The sequence below is a fragment of the Schistocerca gregaria genome, chromosome 3 (assembly GCF_023897955.1).
Source record: "Schistocerca gregaria isolate iqSchGreg1 chromosome 3, iqSchGreg1.2, whole genome shotgun sequence".
Classification (NCBI taxonomy): Eukaryota; Metazoa; Arthropoda; class Insecta; order Orthoptera; family Acrididae; genus Schistocerca; species Schistocerca gregaria.
The window spans coordinates 663,148,559-663,168,085 of record NC_064922.1 but is presented as its reverse complement, the minus strand read 5'-3'; the positions used below and the strand labels follow the sequence as shown (position 1 = coordinate 663,168,085).

The 19,527-nt window shown below is 43.0% G+C and overlaps 1 protein-coding gene across 2 annotated transcripts in view; it reads right to left on the bottom strand.

Moving 5' to 3' along the window:
* LOC126356369 (transmembrane protein 237-like) overlaps window positions 1–19,527 on the bottom strand; it is an 80,308-nt gene that overhangs the window by 30,357 nt on the left and 30,424 nt on the right. Inside the window, exons 5-6 of one of the 2 annotated variants that reach the window (XR_007565637.1) lie at window positions 18,265–18,456; window positions 5,843–6,012 (exon numbers count right to left, since the gene is read on the bottom strand). Coding sequence is in view for 1 of the 2 variants with exons in the window: in XM_050007358.1 (XP_049863315.1) it covers window positions 18,283–18,456 (174 nt within the window). In the remaining variant the exon portion in view is untranslated. The remainder of the gene's footprint in view (window positions 1–5,842; window positions 6,013–18,264; window positions 18,457–19,527) is intronic. The other variant, XM_050007358.1, reaches the window with a different exon arrangement.

The window sequence follows — 19,527 nt, the reverse complement described above, 5'->3', positions numbered from 1 at the left end:
TCTTTGTTGCGCATTGTGAGGTGCCATAGCATACTGTAATGGACCCTGTTGTGAACAGGGGAGGTGTCACGAGCTCCAGACAATGCAGAATCCAGCTCCCACATAAAAAATGGGCAGTTGTAAACTTCATGAGATGTGGACTGGAAATTCAGACTACATCACTCAGCAACGGCCCTAAGGCGCTGGAATCCTGGATCCTGACTGGTTGTTGCAGTAACCGCGGCAAAATACGCTGCCATAGTCTGCGGATCCGTGTGGGGAGTGGCGTTATTCATTACAGCAGCTTTGGGACACCTCCCTCCTCTGCCAGAAATTCTCCTGATGGTCTCCCACACAATGGAACTTTTGGTGGAACGATTAATGGTGTTCAGGAACTGTTGCCATGACCTCTTCTTGCTCTCACGAATAATGCGGCGACACCTTGCCCTCGCCACCCAAAATACTGCAAGATTCTCAGCAGTCAGCCGAGACTTGAACTGAGGCAGAGCCGCACGCCTGGTCCTGATGGCAGAGCGGCAGTCGGCACTCCACCAAGGCACAGGTGGCCTCTTCCGGGGGCCCATGGACTGTGGAATGGATGCTGCAGCGGCGTGGTGGACCGTTTCGGTAATATGATCCACCCACACCTCAACAGTCGCACAGTGTTCGAATTGGGCCAACTGGCTATAAAGTGTCCAGTCAGCTCCACTGAGCACCCATCGTGGTGGTCTCCTTTCAGGGCCCACGCCATCTGGCAGGTGAATCCAGATGGGGAAATGATTACTGCCATGCAAGTCAGCGACCACTTTCCAGTGAGCACTGGCAGCAAGAGCTGGACAGCAAAGCGAGAGATCAATGGCAGAGAACGACCCAGTCGCCGTGCAGAAATGAGTACTGTGTCCTCCATTGAGCAAGTAGGCACAGGATGACAGGAGAAGCCTCTCAATTGCTCTACCCCTGGGGCAGGTAATTGCAGAGCCCCAAAGCACATTGTGGGCATTAAAATCACCACAAATAATGAATGGTTGGGGGAGCTGTGTAAGAAGGTCGGTGAGGGCCACTTCATCAAGTGCCTCATGTGGGGGCAAGTAAAGTGAACAGACAGTCAGTGGATGACGTACTTGCACAGACACAGCGACAGCCTGTAAAGTCGTCATAAGCGAGAGAGGCGAGGAGTGGTAGTCTGTCCTGACGAAAATACCTACACCTCCTCCAGCTCTCTCTCCACGCAGGTCATCCTTTTTGTGGAGTGTATAGCCTCGCAGCTCAGGGGAGTATGAGGGATGGAAATAAGTCTCCTGGAGACAGAGACACAGTGGTCTACCCTGAGAGAGTAGACGAAGTTCCTCCACATGCGTCCGGAACCCTTGCAAGTTCCACTGAAGTATGGGAGCCATCTATGTTGGGGGTAGCACCTTCATCCTGTCTCTCCGATGGGGCGGGGAGACCGCAGCAGGTGGAGGGGCAGGTGTGGGGTGAGCTGATTGCCCCACACATACGTAGTATTCCATCAACTCTGGTGAAAAGTCAGATGAAGCCTCACGTAAAACAACAGCCGCATGGTCAGACGGTTTACCACGGGATTTGACCCAGTGTTGCTGCGGTACAGGAGCTTTCTGTGGTTTGGTGGGCTTTGGGGGAGCTGATGTGGGAGTGGTAATTGGCGCACTAGGCTTGGGAACAGCCTCAGCTGTTGGAGGCGACAGGGGCTGGCCCAAGTTCGCCACTATACCCTTGTCTGCCGTTCGAGTAGGGGCTACCGGCTCTGAAACACTGGCTGTGTTGCAAGTGCACTGACAGCTGCAGGTGTTAGTGCCAACACTCACCACCTCGGTCTGCGTTGAGGCATCGACTTTTGGAGTAGGCTTCTGAACCAGGGATGCGAAAGATGTAGCAAATGTGGGAGGTTGATCGACTTATAGATCTTCTTGGCCTCACCATAGGGGATTCGCTCGGTTCTTTTGATTTCCTGGACTTTGCGTTCCTCTAAAAATATTCGGCAGTCCCTACTCCAAACAGGGTGGTTCCCAGAGCAATTAATACATTTAGCCGGAGACGAGCAATCAACTCCTTCATGAGCAGCCTTACCACAGTTGCCACAAGTCGCTTCGCCTTTACATCCTAAGGTGGTATGCCCAAAACGCTGGCATTTAAAACAGCGCATTGGGGTCGGGAAATAAGGCCTCACACTAAGACGAAGGAAGCCAGCTTTAACATGTTCAGGAAGTTTTGTGCTACTGAAGGTCAGAATAAAGGAGTCGGATTTGACAAGATTGCCATCAACACTCTTCATGATGTGTTGGACATCAACGATACCTTCCGGAGCCCACTCACGTTGCAGTTCGTCCTTGGGAATGTCAACTAGATCCCGGCATGTCACAACACCTTTGCTGTAGTTCAAGGTGCTGTGCAATTCAGTGTCTATGGCATACTCTCCAAGACATTTAGCAGATTGGAGGTTAGTTGCTTGCTGGAAAGTGGAAGTTTCCACTTGCAAGGTCCCATTACGTAAGCGCTTCACCGATTTCAAGGAGCCACAGATGCCCTTCAATTCCTTTTGTATATAGAAGGGCGATACCTTCACAAAACTACCCTCCTTCCGTTTCACAATGAGAAACACATTCTGAGCACCAGAATGCATCCTGTTACTAAAGACTTCACTTGTCAAAGATGTGCTGCAGTCAGGGGGACTGACTGCACGAGCCCTCTTCAGAGACTGGGTGTTAGAACCCTCCAGCAGCCCACTCTTTCCGCTGGGAGGAGGAAAAGAGGATTTCGAAGGATCCAACTCGGTCCCACGAGCAGCTAGGGAACTACAAGTCCACCTAGACAGAGCCCCGCGTGCCTAGGTAAGCCTTATACAACTGAGGTGCGGCAGGTTCCCCAGAGGTTGCCCGCTAATGACTGTTCCACCTCAACAGCCATGCATCTCATCGGCGTGCAGCACACCTTGAGATTGAGGGGTTGTTTATAGAGGTTTATTCCATCCTCGCGATCCGGGTAGCCAAGCCAAGATCCCCACTCCCTGAGACACACAACATTCCACCGCCGCGCTGCATGGTGGTCGTTGAAGCATGCCCAGAGCTTACGGTGACAAGGGACTGGCGGCGCTTACCAGTCCCCAGCTCAGGAACCCCGGGGTCCCCAAGCCCGTACCCAGCAAATGAATGCTGAGCCCCTGGGGGCAAGTGTATTTGAAGCTCATAGAACCACTTTTTATTTGTTAGACACATATAGAACGAGATAAGTCTGTACACCATGGCAGGTGAGAAAAAATAAATAAATAAATGGAAATGATAGTATGGCATTGTTAGTCGGCAGGCTCCATGCGGGGGAGTTCGGCCACCGTATTGCAATTCCCTTTTCGTTGACGCCACTTCGGCAACTTGCGGGTCAATGATGATGCAAATAATGATGAAGGACACACAACAACCAGTCCCCTGCTGGGAATCAAACCCGGACCCACTGGGTGGTGGACAGAAATGCTACCGCTATGCTACGGAGGCGGACTAGGTGAGAACAGAAGAGCTATGTTACAAGCATTAAATCAAGATAGGTGGTGGTAAAAAATCTGAGGGTATATCATTTTCAATTTTTCCACCTCCCTCTCAGATTACATATGCAGTAATGTGAATGAATATACCTTTAGCGTATTCAACTGCTGCCTGTATAAATTAATATACCTCGTTTGTTTATGCAGACAAACCTTTTTACCTACACATTGTTCCAACTGAAAAATTCACCACTACTGACCCCAATGATTGTCCCCTACCCCACATAAATTGTATCAAGGTGGGTTCCACTGCCTTCTATCCACTAATTTCTCTCAAGGCTACTGACACTTACGCTCCTGTGTCCAACAATACTTTATACATCCTTCTATCCACAACACCAGTATGGCACATTCTGCCACAGTGTTTGTTCTTACTAAACTTATTCTTACTAGGAATTACAGTTGACGGCCCTTTTAAGTTTAACAGAGCCTTCCTAATCCCTGGACCCTGGACTACACTTACCATTATCCCTATAACGTTGCTGTTGACCAAAACTTCCTCTACTGCCATTTATACCACATTATTGGCGACCCTGTTACTCCAGTTGTGCTGTGGATTCCGTAATTGGTAACACTGTCTTTTAACAGATCCCGTTCAATGACAATTACAATACTTGAATTCGATCTAAATGCCTGTTTCCACTCTCTTACCCCATCAACCTATCAATTTCTTCATTATCCAAAGTTAACCTAACCCCTTCATGAAGAGCCTTAGGTGGCCCCATGTGCACTCTCCTAGACATTTTTGGTGTCTAACCCCTTCAAAAGGCATCAAGTGCTCATTGCTCGGCCTCTTGCAGCACCATCTTGTTTCGTGGGAGCTCATATGTGTTAATGTTCATTTTACTAATTCTAGCTGAAAAGTCTTCTACTGCCTCATTATGTCTCCTGGATACCAAGCCTAATTATTTATGGAAAAAACTGTGCACTATTATGCTTCCCATGATCCAACCCCTGTCTCAACTGGTCAAAAGTTTTTGCAATTCACAATGCTTCTATCACCTTACCAATGATTTTGCTTATCTTGACAAATATAACCTTGTGATTGACAACTGTTTATCTAACCAAACCCCTATGTCAGCTGAGCACTTAACAATCCTCACTACATGCCAACATATTCTCAGATGCTCTATCAGAGAAAGGAGAAACAAGATTCGCAACAGTCGGATTCGCAACAGTCGGATCCACTCCTCGAGTTTGCCACTTCAACACTTCTATCTCACAATTCTTTCCTGCTAGTTCATGAAACATAAAAACATTGTCCGCTCTCAACTGGACCACCTGATCCCTTAATGACTGGATGCCTCTTCACTGATGACACCTCGTGTCTCTGATGTTGCCTCTGCACCCATTATCCAAGATAGAAATTACACAACAAAAAACAATATGCACAGAACAGTTAGTCCTAGAGTGTTCTCCCAAGTTACTGCAATTATGGTATCATATTCTGGGGCAATTCATCGTTGAGTAGAAAAGTATTCATTGCTCAAAAACGTGTAATCAGAATAATTGCTGGAGCCCACCCACGGTCATCTTGCAGACATCTATTTGAGGATCTGGGGATCCTCACAGTAACTTCACAGTATATATATTCACTTATTAAATTTGTTGTTAATAATCCAGCCCAGTTCAAAAGTAATAGCAGTGTGCATAGCTATAACACCAGGAGAAAGGATGATCTTCACTATGCAGGGTTAAATCTGACTTTGGCACAGAAGGGGGTAAATTATGCTGCCACAAAAGTTTTTGGTCACCTACCAAACAGCATCAAAAGCCTGACAGATAGTCAACCAACATTTAAAAATAAATTAAAAGAATTTCTAGATGACAACTCCTCCTACTCATTGGCTGAATTTTTAGATATAAATTAAGGGAGGGAAAAAAACTAACTTAAGCATTAGTGTCATGCAATATTTTGTGTAATGTAATATCTTGTACAGACATCTTTCATTAACCTGACACGTTCCACATCATTACGAAGTATCGTATTCATGATCTATGGAACAAGTATTAATCTAATCTAATCTCTAATCATGAACCATTTGGACACACTAAACTGTCAAGCCACATGCCCAAAATTGTTACAAGCGAACCAGTTCTGCTACTGTTTCAGCACAAGGCATTGAATGCCCAAGTAAATTACATTGAATGCAACATACAGGAACTAACCACTCATCTTTACCATTACTCCTAAACTGTGACAGATCCACAGGTTCTTCTGGTCTTGTAAATGGAACATTCATAAAATCACACCCTCTAAACTTCAACCCCATGATTATCACCACACAAGAACAAAACAGTCTCACTCACCCCAATGAAGTCACTGTGGGCTGTGGCTCAAACAATGTGCTGCAGGGGTGGCACACCCTCCACTGTCGATTGCTGCGACATCGGTCCCCCTGACACCACTCTGTAGTGGCACCTGTGTAGGGGTGAGGCATTTGTGGTGATGCCATATGTTGTGAGAGCCAGTGGAAGTGCTGTGGACAATTTAGCAACATATAACTTTATTATATCTTCAGTTCTATGTGGGACAGGCACATTTCGCCTTATGAGCTATGGGCAGTGCTGCTGGTGTTGGCTGCTAGGATGGCACCCAGCGATGCTGTGTCAGGGCTCTAGCCCTGTAGCAAAGGCAAGGTGGCCATTTTTAATAGCAGCGCTTCCCGGTGGAGTAGCATGCCAGGTGGTGGCCCCACTGCTCTTTGCTCCACAGTGGCAGAGACGGCTATGCACGGGTCTCAACCCCTAGCCCATAGGACAGGCAACAGATGGCAGCTGGTATTCTGACACCCTGGACTTGAGCGTCAGCAGCAACAGGGCAGCAGGACTGTGGCACCCAGTACCAAGGAGGACCCAGTGGGGTGGCAGGTGCAGCCTGGTCTTGAATTGGAGGCTGCTGCTGGTGCTGTCCAGACATCTCATGGTCCAGTGGTGCTACGGCATCATGGTGCAGCTATCCAGCTATAACCAAGTCCCTGAATTGAATGACGTCTTGTCCTCAAATTCAGCCTCATTTATACTCCATTACTGCCCACCTGTTCCTCTAAAACCTTGTGTCTAGTTACATCGCCCATAACAAAGAGACTCCCTCAAGTGTGGTGGCAACGACTCGCTGTGCAGGGCAGTTCACCACTGTGCTCAGCTATCTTTGCTTCGCACTCACTTGTGCATCTGTTATTGGGCCTTACATGTTGACATAGCATGGTTGACGCAAAACTCTACAGTGGCCTCCATGCTATTTTCCATCACTTACACTAAAGATTTAACACTTTTACCTAAAATACTGGGTAGGCCACTACAGAAGACTCCAGGCCGGAGTTTTCAGGTCATTCCCTGGATGACAATCTCTTAACTGTGGAAGGCACAATTGACCAACAAGAGTATGCATCTGTCCTTGAGGAGCATGTACACCTATACAGGCAGTTTGTTTTTCCCTCAGCATGATAGCATTGCAGGACAATGCAACATGTCACACAGCTCTCAGTGTATGCGCACAGATCCTCAACCAAGAAACCTATAGGAGCTGGCCACAGCAAGGCTCCTCATACCTGTCGATACTTCCAGAACCTTATTGACTTCCTGCATGTCTTGCAGCAGTCTGCACTGCAGAAGGTTGTTATTCCGATTTTTGACAGTTGGTCGCATTAATGTGACAGAACAGTTTGTAACTACGGGCCAACACTGTATGAAGCGTCCAACTTACTGTACTGTCGACTTCACCTTTGGAGCTATTACGAAATGGATGGCTTCCATCTCTAGTGTCAGCATCTGTTGAATTATTTTCAAGCAAACTTGATGCCAGAGTTGCACACTTCCCTTTTTTAGGAACATAGGAAACTTAGAGTACAGCCTTTCTTGAAGCCAGAAAGTGAACTGTGGACAGCCTTCCTTTACTGATAAGCTCCAGAGGAATCTCATGCTTGTTTTCCTTCATTGTCCCAACAAAAGAAAGATTATTTTCCTTCCTAATTCTTCTATCAATCCAATATTAGTAAACCATTTGTCTGCTGTCACCTTTCGACCTGACTGATACATAGGTTCGTACAGTCTCAGAACCACATCTGATAATTTATTGCTCGTGTAGTAAAATCCTCCTAGTTGCAACCCAGTCTATACTTCCAAATTATAAAAGTAAAATGCTTGTTTATTTAACCCATGTCATCTGATAGTATACAGAGTGATACAGATGCTGAGCAAACTTTTTTATATATTATGGGTAGGATATTGCATTGCAACAAACTAAGTTTGTTTCACTAAAAAGTTCATGTTTTGAACTTACACATAACCAGCAAGATTAATTGTTTGGGTATTCCTTTAAAGAGTAAAAGCATGGACACAGCTGTTAGGATTTCAGGCTTCATTAATTCGAATGTTGTCTTTAACAGACCGTATACATATGGGGAGCTTGTTGAACAGCTGGAGGCTCACATGGAATGCTTCCTTTTAACAAAGTTGAGGGCCTGTGCATAACACCTGCAACTTTGACTTTAGTCTGATGTTGTGTTTGTGTATTTCACTACATTTTGTGAGTCAACATGGTGGTTCCTTAAAAATTTTACTGTCTTAAGAATGTATAGACATGGCAGTGTCAGGATCTCCAACTTTCTCAAGACGAGTTTGCAGGTATATCTATGTTTACTTTAGATTCAGTTTTCATTTCACAGATGATTCTCAAGTGTGTGGAACATGTCAGAAAGTATAACACAAAAAGCATAAAACAAACACTTCCCTGATCATTTGTCAGGAGACTGTCAAAATATATGACTACATTACACTAAACTGGAACTGCTATTATTTACAGTATTAATACACTGTCATAATGAAACACATTTATGTACTTTTAATAAATTTATCGTACACAAAATAACTAATCTTGACTGTTGCGGCCAAGTACTGACAAAACTGAAATCTAAAAGACATTTTTCTTAATCTGATCTAGCAGTCCCTATTAAGACCTTCATCTATAGAGTAGGAGGAATTACCAACCAAAAACTCTTTCAAATGATGTCTAAAATGTGCTTTATCTGAAACAAAGTTTTTTAATGATTGCTGACAATTCGCTGAAAAAATGTGTTCCTGTATACTGGACCCCTTTTTGGACCAAGGTAAGTGATTTTAGGTATTTATGTAGATTGTCGTTAATCCTAGTATTGATACCATGAGCTTAGCCATTGGTTGGAAATAGACACACATTGAAACTTCCTGGCAGATTAAAACTGTGTGGCAGACGCACAGTTTCATATTAGCGCACACTCCACTGTAGAGTGAAAATTTCATTCTAGAAACAACCCCAAGGCTGTGGCTAAGCCATGTCTCCGCAATATCCTTTCTTCCAGGAGCGCTATTTCTGCAAGGTTCGCAGGAGAGCTTCTGCGAAGTTTGGATGGTGGTGGTTAGTGTTTAACGTCTCGTCGACAACGAGGTCATTAGAGACGGAGCGCAAGCTCGGGGTAGGGAAGGAAATCGACCGTGCCCTTTCAAAGGAACCATCCCAGCATTTGCCTGAAACGATTTAGGGAAATCACGGAAAACCTAAATCAGGATGGCTGGAGATGGGATTGAACCGTCGTCCTCCCGAATGCGAGTCCAGTGTGCTAACCACTGCGCCACCTCGCTCGGTCGAAGTTTGGAAGGTAGGAGACAAGGCACTGGCGGATTTAAAGCTGCGAGGACGGGGTGAGAGTCGTGGTTGGGTACCTCAGTTGGTAGAGCACTTGCCCGCGAAAGGCAAAGGTCCCGAGTTCGTGTCTCAGTCCGGCAAACAGTTTTAATCTGCCAGGAAGTTTCATATCAGCGCACACTCTGCTATAGAGAGAAAATTTTATTCTATACACACATTATTTGCAAAAAATTTCATTAAGGAATAAATATAATGAGAAGCAGTGGTTAGAATACCCAGTTCCTTGAAAAGGCTTCTAGTGATGCTTTTGAATACACACCACAAATGAGTCCCATTACACACATTTGCACTCTAAAAACTTTTGCTCAGTTTGATGAGTTACTTCAAAATATGATCCTATATGTCATAATTGAATGAAAGTATGCAATTACATTGCAAATACAGACTTGTTTAGGCACTTGAGCAATTTTGTGGTATGACCTTCCCAATTGACTTTATTATCAAGTTGAAATCCCAGAAATTTAATGCTGTCAACCTCTTCTATCTGCATGTCTTCATATGTTATATACAAGCTGGAAGGAAATCTCTCTCATGTTCTCAACTGCATGTAGTCGGCCTTTTCGAAGTTCAATGACAGTGAATTAGCTTTAAACCATTTATTAACATCAGTGAAACTTTTATAACAGCCATTTCTAAATCTGAACTTAACTTGCTATTTTTTGCAATGCTTGTATCATCTACGAACAAACTTGGCAAAGTAACAGATGAGACGTCATTAATGTACACAAGCAAAAGCTATGAACTATAGATGGAACCTTGAGGAGCACCACATGTAATTAATTTCCAATCAGATGAAGACTGATTGCTTTCACCAATAGGTATTTCACAACGACACCCTTTGTTTCCTGTTAGGTAAAACTCTAACCAATTTGCGCCACTCCTAGTGACACCATAGTATTCTAATTCACTTAAGAGAATGCTGTGATTCACACAGTCAAAGGCTTCTGGCACACCACAGAAAATCACAGTAGCCTCTAATTTGTTATCTAATGAATTAAGTAGTTTCTCACTGTGCATGCACATATCCATCTCTATGTCAGGAACCTTAATGAACCCGAACTGTGACGTGGACAATATATTATTTGCAGTCAGATGATTAAGAAGATGCTTCATCATAATCTTTTCAAATATTTTTGAAAAAGCTGACACAACAAATTGCTCAATAGTCTGATGGTATCTCTTTGTCCCCCTTCTTGTAACTTCAGCGTATTTTAGGTAGTCTGCAAACATTCTGCTGATAGATTGGTTACACAAATAACTTAAGATAAACTCAATTCGCATAAACACTCTTTGATTAACTTCTTGACATGTTATCATAACCACTGAAATACTTTGATTTTAAGAATTTTAATATGGTAATATGGGAGAAGTTAGTGTAATTTCCATTTTACTGAAGTTATTTGTAGGGATTCGTTCAGATATTCTACTGCATTGTTTATGGAACCTGGTTACCCCAAACTATCAGTAACAGAAACTAAGAACTTTTTTGTAAGAAGTTTGCAACACTACATGCACTTGTTACCAATGTCTCATTTATTTTTAGAGCTATCTGTTCCTTTTCCTTTCCCCGCCTGTCTCTGTCTTCACTATATGCTACAGAGTTTTTATTTTATATACTAAAAAGTTTTTATTTTGTCGCCTGATATAGTTATCTTTTTCTCATAATAAAGCAGCTTAGATTTGTGGATTACTTACTTCAATATTTTGCAGTATTCTTTGGAATGAATTACAATGCTATCATCAGAGCTGTTCCTAGACACTAAATGAAGTTTCCTTTTTGTCCCACATAATACCTTTATTCCATGTGTAGTCAATGGTATATTTTGTATATTTTAAAAACAAAGATTCCAAGGCTTACCAAGCGGGAAAGCGCCAGTAGACAGGCACAATAAAATAACACACACACACACACACACACACACACACACACACACACACACACACAATTTCGAATTCGCAACCGGCGGCTGCTTTGTCAGGAAAGAGGGAAGGAAAAGGAAAGATGAAAGGATGTGGGTTTTAAGCGAGAGGGTAAGGAGTCATTCCAATCCCGGAAGCGGAAAGACTTACCTTAGGGGGAAAAAAGGATAGGTTATACTCGCACGCGCACACACACATATCCATCCATATAAACTCTTTGCCTTTAAATATGTCTGTATGTGTATGAATGGATTTTGTGTGTGTGTGTGTGTGTGTGTGTGTGTGTGTGTGTGTGTGTGTGTGCGCGCGCGCGCGTATATACCTATCCTTTTTTCCCCCTAAGGTAAGTCTTTCCACTCCCGGGATTGGAATGACTCCTTACCCTCTCGCTTAAAACCCACATCCTTTCATCTTTCCTTTTCCTTCCCTTTGTAAGTCAAGGCGGAAGTGTGGAGGCAAAGATGATGTTGAATGACAGGTGAGGTATGAGTGGCGGCAACTTGAAATTAGCGGAGATTGTGACCAGGTGGATAACGAGAAGAGAGGATATACTGAAGGGCAAGTTCCCATCTCCGGAGTTCGGATAGGTTGGTGTTGGTGGGAAGTATCCAGATAACTCGGACGGTGTAACACTGTGCCAAGATGTGCTGGCCGTGCACCAAGGCATCTTTAGCCACAGGGTGATCCTCATTACCAACAAACACTGTCTGCCTGTGTCCATTCATGCGAATGGACAGTTTGTTGCTGGTCATTCCCACATAGAAAGCGTCACAGTGTAGGCAGGTCAGTTGGTAAATCACGTGGGTGCTTTCACACGTGGCTCTGCCTTTGATCGTGTACACCTTCCGGGTTACAGGACTGGACTAGGTGGTGGTGGGAGGGTGCATAGGACAGGTTTTACACCGGGGGCAGATGCAAGGGTAGGAGCCAGAGGGTACAAGCAAACAAATGTCTGCTTGTGTCTGTGTATGTGCGGATAGATATGTGTGTGTGTGTGTGGGGGGGGGGGGGGGGGGGTGTACACCTGTCCTTTTTTCCCCATAAGGTAAGTCTTTCCGCTCCCGGGATTGGAACGACTCCTTACCTTCTCCCTTAAAACCCGCATCCTTTCGTCTTTCCCTCTCCTTCCCTCTTTCCTGAAGAAGTAACCGTCGTTTGCGAAAGCTAGAAATTCTGTGTGTGTGTTTGTGTGTTTTATTTATTGTGCCTGTCTACCGGCGCTTTCCCGCTTGGTAAGTCTTGGAATCTTTGTTTTTAATATATTTTCCGATGTGGAAGTTTCTTTCTATTATATATATGTTGTTGTCTTCAGTCCTGAGACTGGTTTGATGCAGCTCTCCATGCTACTCTATCCTGTGCAAGCTGCTTCATCTCCCAGTACCTACTGCAACCTACATCCTTCTGAATCTGCTTAGTGTACTCATATCTCAGTCTACCTCTACGGTTTTTACCCTTCACGCTGCCCTCCAATGCTAAATTTGTGATCCCTTGATGCCTCAAAACATGTCCTACCAACCGATCCCTTCTTCTAGTCAAGTTGTGTCACAAACTTCTCTTCTCCCCAATCCTATTCAATACCTGCTCATTAGTTACGTGATCTATCCACCTTATCTTCAGTATTCTTCTGTAGCACCACATTTCAAAAGCTTCTATTCTCTTCTTGTCCAAACTAGTTACCGTCCATGTTTCACTTCCATACATGGCTACACTCCAAACAAATACTTTCAGAAACGACTTCCTGATACATAAATCTATATTCGATGTTAACAAATTTCTCTTCTTCAAAAACGCTTTCCTTGCCATTGCCAGTCTACATTTTATATCCTCTCTACTTCGACCATCATCAGTTATTTTACTTCCTAAATAGCAAAGCTCCTTTACTACTTTAAGTGTCTCATTTCTAAATCTAATTCCCTCAGCATCACCTGATTTAATTTGACTACATTCCATTATCCTCGTTTTGCTTTTGTTGATGTTCATCTTATATCCTCCTTTCAAGACACTGTCCATTCCGTTCAACTGCTCTTCCAAGTCCTTTGCCGTCTCTGACAGAATTACAATGTCATCGGCAAACATCAAAGTTTTTACTTCTTCTCCATGAATTTTAATACCTACTCCAAATTTTTCTTTTGTTTCCTTTACTGCTTGCTCAATATACAGATTGAATAACATCGGGGAGAGACTACAACCCTGTCTCACTCCTTTACCAACCTCTGCTTCCCTTTCATGTCCCTCAACTCTTATAACTGCCATCTGGTTTCTGTACAAATTGTGAATAGCCTTTCGCTCCCTGTATTTTACCCCTGCCACCTTCAGAATTTGAAAGAGAGTATTCCAGTCAACATTGTCAAAAGCTTTCTCTAAGTCTACAAATGCTAGAAATGTAGGTTTGCCTTTTCTTAATGTTACTTCTAAGATAAGTCGTAAGGTCAGTATTGCCTCACGTGTTCCAACATTTCTACGGAATCCAAACTGATCCTCCCCGAGGTCCGCATCTACCAGTTTTTCCATTCGTCTGTAAAGATTTCGCGTCAGTATTTTGCAGCTGTGACTTATTAAACTGATAGTTCGGTAATTTTCACATCTGTCAGCATCTGCTTTCTTTGGGATTGGAATTATTATATTCCTCTTGAAGTCTGAGGGTATTTCGCCTGTCTCATACATCTTTCTCACCAGCTGGTAGAGTTTTGTCATGACTGGCTCTCCCAAGGCCGTCAGTAGTACCAATGGAATGTTGTCTACTCCGTGGGCCTTGTTTCGTCTCAGGTCTTTCAGTGCTCTGTCAAACTCTTCACGCAGTATCGTATCTCCCATTTCGTCTTCATCTACATCCTCTTCCAGTTCCATAATATTGTCCTCTAGTTCATCACCCTTGTATAAACCTTCTATATACTCCTTCCACCTTTCTGCCTTCCCTTCTTTGCTTAGAACTGGGTTGCCATCTGAGCTCTTGATATTCATACACGTGGTTCTCTTCTCTCCAAAGGTCTCTTTAATTTTCCTGTAGGCAGTATCTATCTTACCCTTGTGAGATAAACTTCTACATCCTTACATTTGTCCTCTAGCCATCCCTGCTTAGCCATTTTGCACTTCCTGTTGATCTCATTTTTGAGACGTTTGTATTCCTTTTTGCCTGCTTCATTTACTGCATTTTTACATTTTCTCCTTTCATCAATTAAATTCAATATTTCTTCTGTTACCCAAAGATTTCTAGCAGCCCTCGTCTTTTTACCTACTTTATCCTCTGTTGCCTTCACTACTTCATCCCTCAGAGCTACCCATTCTTCTTCTACTGTATTTGTTTCCCCTATTCCTGTCAATTGTTCCCTTATGCTCTCCCTAAAACTCTGTGCAACCTCTGGTTCTTTCAGTTTATCCAGGTCCCATCTCCTTAATTTCCCACATTTTTGGAGTTTCTTCAGTTTTAATCTACAGGTCATAACCAATAGATTGTGGTCAGAGTCCACATCTGCCCCTGGAAATGTCTTACAACTTAAAACCTGGTTCCTAAATCTCCGTCTTACCATTATATAATCTATCTGATACCTTTTAGTATCTCCAGGGTTCTTCCATGTATACAACCTCCTTTCATGATTCTTAAACCAAGTGTTAGCTATGATTAAGTTGTGCTCTGTGCAAAATTCTACTAGGCGGCTTCCTCTTTCATTTCTTAGCTCCAATCCATATTCACCTACTATGTTACCTTCTCTCCCTTTTCCTACACTTGAATTCCAGTCACCCATTACTATTAAATTTTTGTCTCCCTTCACTATCTGAATAATTTCTTTTATTTCATCGTACATTTCTTCAATTTCTTCGTCATCTGCAGAGCTAGTTGGCACATAAACTTGTACTACTGTAGTAGGTGTGGGCTTCGTATCTATCTTGGCCACAATGATGCGTTCACTATGCTGTTTGTAGTAGCTTACCTGCATTCCTATTTTCCTATTCATTATTAAACCTACTCCTGCATTACCCCTATTTCATTGTGTGTTTATAACCCTGTAGTCACCTGACCAGAAGTCTTGTTCCTCCTGCCACCGAACTTCACTAATTCCCACTATATCTAACTTTAACCTATCCATTTCCCTTTTTAAATTTTCTAACCTACCTGCCTGATTAAGGGATCTGACATTCCACACTCCGATCCCTAGAATGCCAGTTTTCTTTCTCCTGATAACGACATCCTCTTGAGTAGTCCCCGCCCGGAGATCCGAATGGGGGACTATTTTACCTCCGGAATATTTTACCCAAGAGGACGTCATCATCATTTAATCATACAGTAAAGCTGCATGTCCTCGGGAAAAATTACGGCTGTAGTTTTCCCTTGCTTTCAGCCGTTTGCAGTACCAGCACAGCAGGGCTGTTTTGGTTAATGTTGCAAGGCCAGATCAGTCAGTCATCCAGACTGTTGCCCCTGCAACTACTGAAAAGGTTGCTGCCCCTCTTCAGGAACCACACGTTTGTCTGGCCTCTCAACAGATACCCCTCCGTTGTGGTTGCACCTACGGTACGGCCATCTGTATCGCTGAGGCACGCAAGCCTCCCCACCAATGGCAAGGTCCATGGTTCATGGGAAAATAGAAAGAAACTTCCACATGGGAAAAATATATTAAAAACAAAGATTCCAAGACTTACCATGCGGGAAAGCGCCGGTAGATAGGCACAATGAATAAAACACACACACACACACACACACACACACACACACACACACACACACACACACACAGAATTTCGAGCTTTCGCAACCAGTGGCTGCTTCGTCAGGAAAGAGGGAAGGAAAAGGAAAGATGAAAGGATGTGGGTTTTAAGGGAGAGGGTAAGGAGTCATTCCAATCCCGGGAGTGGAAAGACTTACCTTAGGGGGAAAAAAAGGATAGGTATATACTCGCGCACTCACACGCACACGCACACACACACACACACGCACACACGCACACACGCACACACGCACACACGCACATGCACACGCACACGTACGCATATCCATCCAGACATACACAGACACAAGCAGACATATTTAAAGGCGCTTGGTAAGTCTTGGAATCTTTGTTTTTAAGATTCCAAGACTTACCAAGCGGGAAAGCGCGGGTAGATAGGCACAATAAATAAAACACACAAACACACACACAGAATTTCTAGCTTTCGCAACAGGCGGTTGCTTCTTCAGGAAAGAAGCAACCGCTGCTTGTGTAAGCTAGAAATTCTGTGTGTGTGTTTGTGTGTTTTATTTATTGTGCCTATCTACCCGCGCTTTCCCTCTTGGTAAGTCTTGGAATCTTTGTTTTCAATATATTTTTCCCATGTGGAAGTTTCTTTATATATATATAACAGGGTGATCTGCTCACCAAGTCATTTAGTAGAGATAAGGTATAATCTGGAGTACAACAAAAACTTTTAACACAGCCAGAAAAGCAATTATCCAACTTCTAACCATCCAAATACATGTGGTACATACAAAGCCACTTACCTGTGAGATTTCTATCAAATGTATGAGCCACATACCATACAGTAAAATGTGGTATGCAAAAACTGTTCTTTCCGAGGGAACAAAGTTGGGAGAGCCTTCTACAGACATGTAAGCATCAACAAATGAGCACCAAATGTCATTTCGCACCCTCACCTAACTTAGAGGAATTTCATCTTATAAAACTTATTATAAGAGCAAGTGCAGGAAAAATTCTCTGCCAAGTGAGACTCATACTAATGTGTATTAGCCTGTGTCGGTAAGACAGGATGAGTTAGTAACATTAACCACACATCATATTTGATCAGTACAACAAATTGGCAATGACAGGACTTTACAATGAATGTTCTGGGTTTACAGAACTCTGAAAAGGAAGAAACTTACTGCTAAGGGAAGGACAGATGCCACCAAATTTGTAAATTGGTTTCAACATGAACTGTAATGAAAGATATAGACCTATGTCACACTGGTTGGAGGTGATGGCTAACTGACTGCTTATCTGATAGCCACAACAAGCACAATAATTTCTGCTGTAGTGTGTCTGATTTTCATTCAAGCTGTCCTAAATTCAAATAATACAAAGGAAGAGCAGCTGATTTCACAGTCATGTTCATTATATGGGATGCTCATTTCTGGAAACACAGCTACCAGAATGAAGAATAAGTTTTCCATTAAGACCCCAGAGTGAGAAACAGTACTCAAGAACTGGATGAGGTTAGTGTAAGTAACTTTTATGGAGGAATTGCGCTTTGACTTCAATACTGCACCTGCCTTCCTCTTATGAGGTTATACTGTATCTGTGAATATTGATAGCAACTCAGAAGTAAAAAATGGAAACAGCCCTACTACGAGGGGTGCCAGAGAGTAGAAAGCCACCAACTAACCATAAGATGACATGGGCAATACTTGGAACTATTTATTTAAACATTTCCAATTACATAACCTTTCAAATAAATGACTTCATTTTGTACAAACTGCTCCAGAGATCTACTGATATTATCTGAAAGGGCATTTATAAATATTTTGAAGAGTAATTGTCTGTCTCGCGCACATTCTGTTTGTTGGAATGTCTTTCAATCCAATCACATTCTTAGTACAATCTTCTGAAGGATGTATTTTGTACATTTCGTGACAGTTCAAAACAGTGCTAAGAGCTTTCTCGAATGCACGTGATGGGCATCAGTTGGTCCACTGTCTTCAGCCATCCCAACCTCTTGTATCAACATAGTATATTTAGTTTGTGATGATTGTTGCTTAGAAAATCATTATTGATTCTCACTGAAGAGTTCATTAATCACTGAAATCATCAGATAGGAGCATGAAATACTCCATAATTCTACAAAAAGTTGATACCAGTGAAATATCACTGCAATTTTGCACATCTGTTTTAGGACCCATTATAGAAATGGGATAAACTTTTATTTTCTTCACTGTTTCACAAAACAATGGCAAACTGCATAAATCCTGACGACATAAAATTTTACTAATCATGACACAATAAGATTTTACTTCAAGTTATTCTATCATATACAAATTAGCGTTCTTATACATAGCCACTTCATTCAAAGACCTGCAAACGATTTTAAATAATCTTACAAAATACAATACTTTGTTTCTTTGCTTGCAAAATTTATTGTGCACATAATAGCGTGTACTTACACTCTGTACATGGTGACGTTAAGATGACGTAATATCAACTACAGGCCTGAACTGCAGTTTTATGGCGCTGATCAAACGTGAGTGAAGTAATCCATGGTCAGGGTAGAGTGACACAATGATCCAACTGCTGACTGCACCAATGCACCTCCCAAAGTGCAAATTACGCCACAGGGAAAGACTTGCCTTCATGTCCTGGTAGTGTGGACAAGGAAACAGAGTGAATACTCACTGAAATTGTTTCCAATTTCTACTGAAATAACCAATGCTATAAACATCTGTGCACTCTGTGAATACCTTGTGCACCTTATCAAATATTTTCCAAGCAATTTGGTTAAAGTCTCATAAGAGCAAGTGACACAGAAGCATTATGCAACCATAACAAATAGTCTCTACCATTGTTAGAATATTGAGTTTACATTAAGACATTCCAAATCTACCTCATTAAAGATTCCTCCAACAAGAACACAGATGTTCCTTTGCATGCTATTCTCCTCAGCTTGTTAAATGATCTTAATGTCAGTGACATGATCTAAGTCAGATCTCCATTCTTTTACTATGTCCCAATTCAAATATTTAAGAAGTCATCCAAGAACATGATTAGAGTAACCAGAATTAGATTTTCACTCTGCAGCGGAGTGTGCGCTGATATGAAACTTCCTGGCAGATTAAAACTGTGTGCCCGACCGAGACTCGAACTCGGGACCTTTGCCTTTCGCGGGCAAGTGCTCTACCATCTGAGCTACCGAAGCACGACTCACGCCCGGTACTCACAGCTTTACTTCTGCCAGTATCTCGTCTCCTACCTTCCAAACTTTACAGAAGCTCTCCTGCGAACCTAGCAGAACTAGCACTCCTGAAAGAAAGGATATAGTGGAGACATGGCTTAGCCACAGCCTGGGGGATGTTTCCAGAATGAGATTTTCACTCTGCAGCGGAGTGTGCGCTGATATGAAACTTCCTGGCAGATGGTAGAGCACTTGCCCGCGAAAGGCAAAGGTCCCGAGTTCGAGTCTCGGTCGGGCACACAGTTTTGATCTGCCAGGAAGTTTCATATCAGCGCATACTCCGCTGCAGAGTGAAAATCTCATTCTGGAAACATCCCCCAGGCTGTGGCTAAGCCATGTCTCCACTATATCCTTTCTTTCAGGAGTGCTAGTTCTGCAAGGTTCGCAGGAGAGCTTCTGTAAAGTTTGGAAGGTAGGAGACGAGATACTGGCAGAAGTAAAGCTGTGAGTACCGGGCGTGAGTCGTGTTTTGGTAACT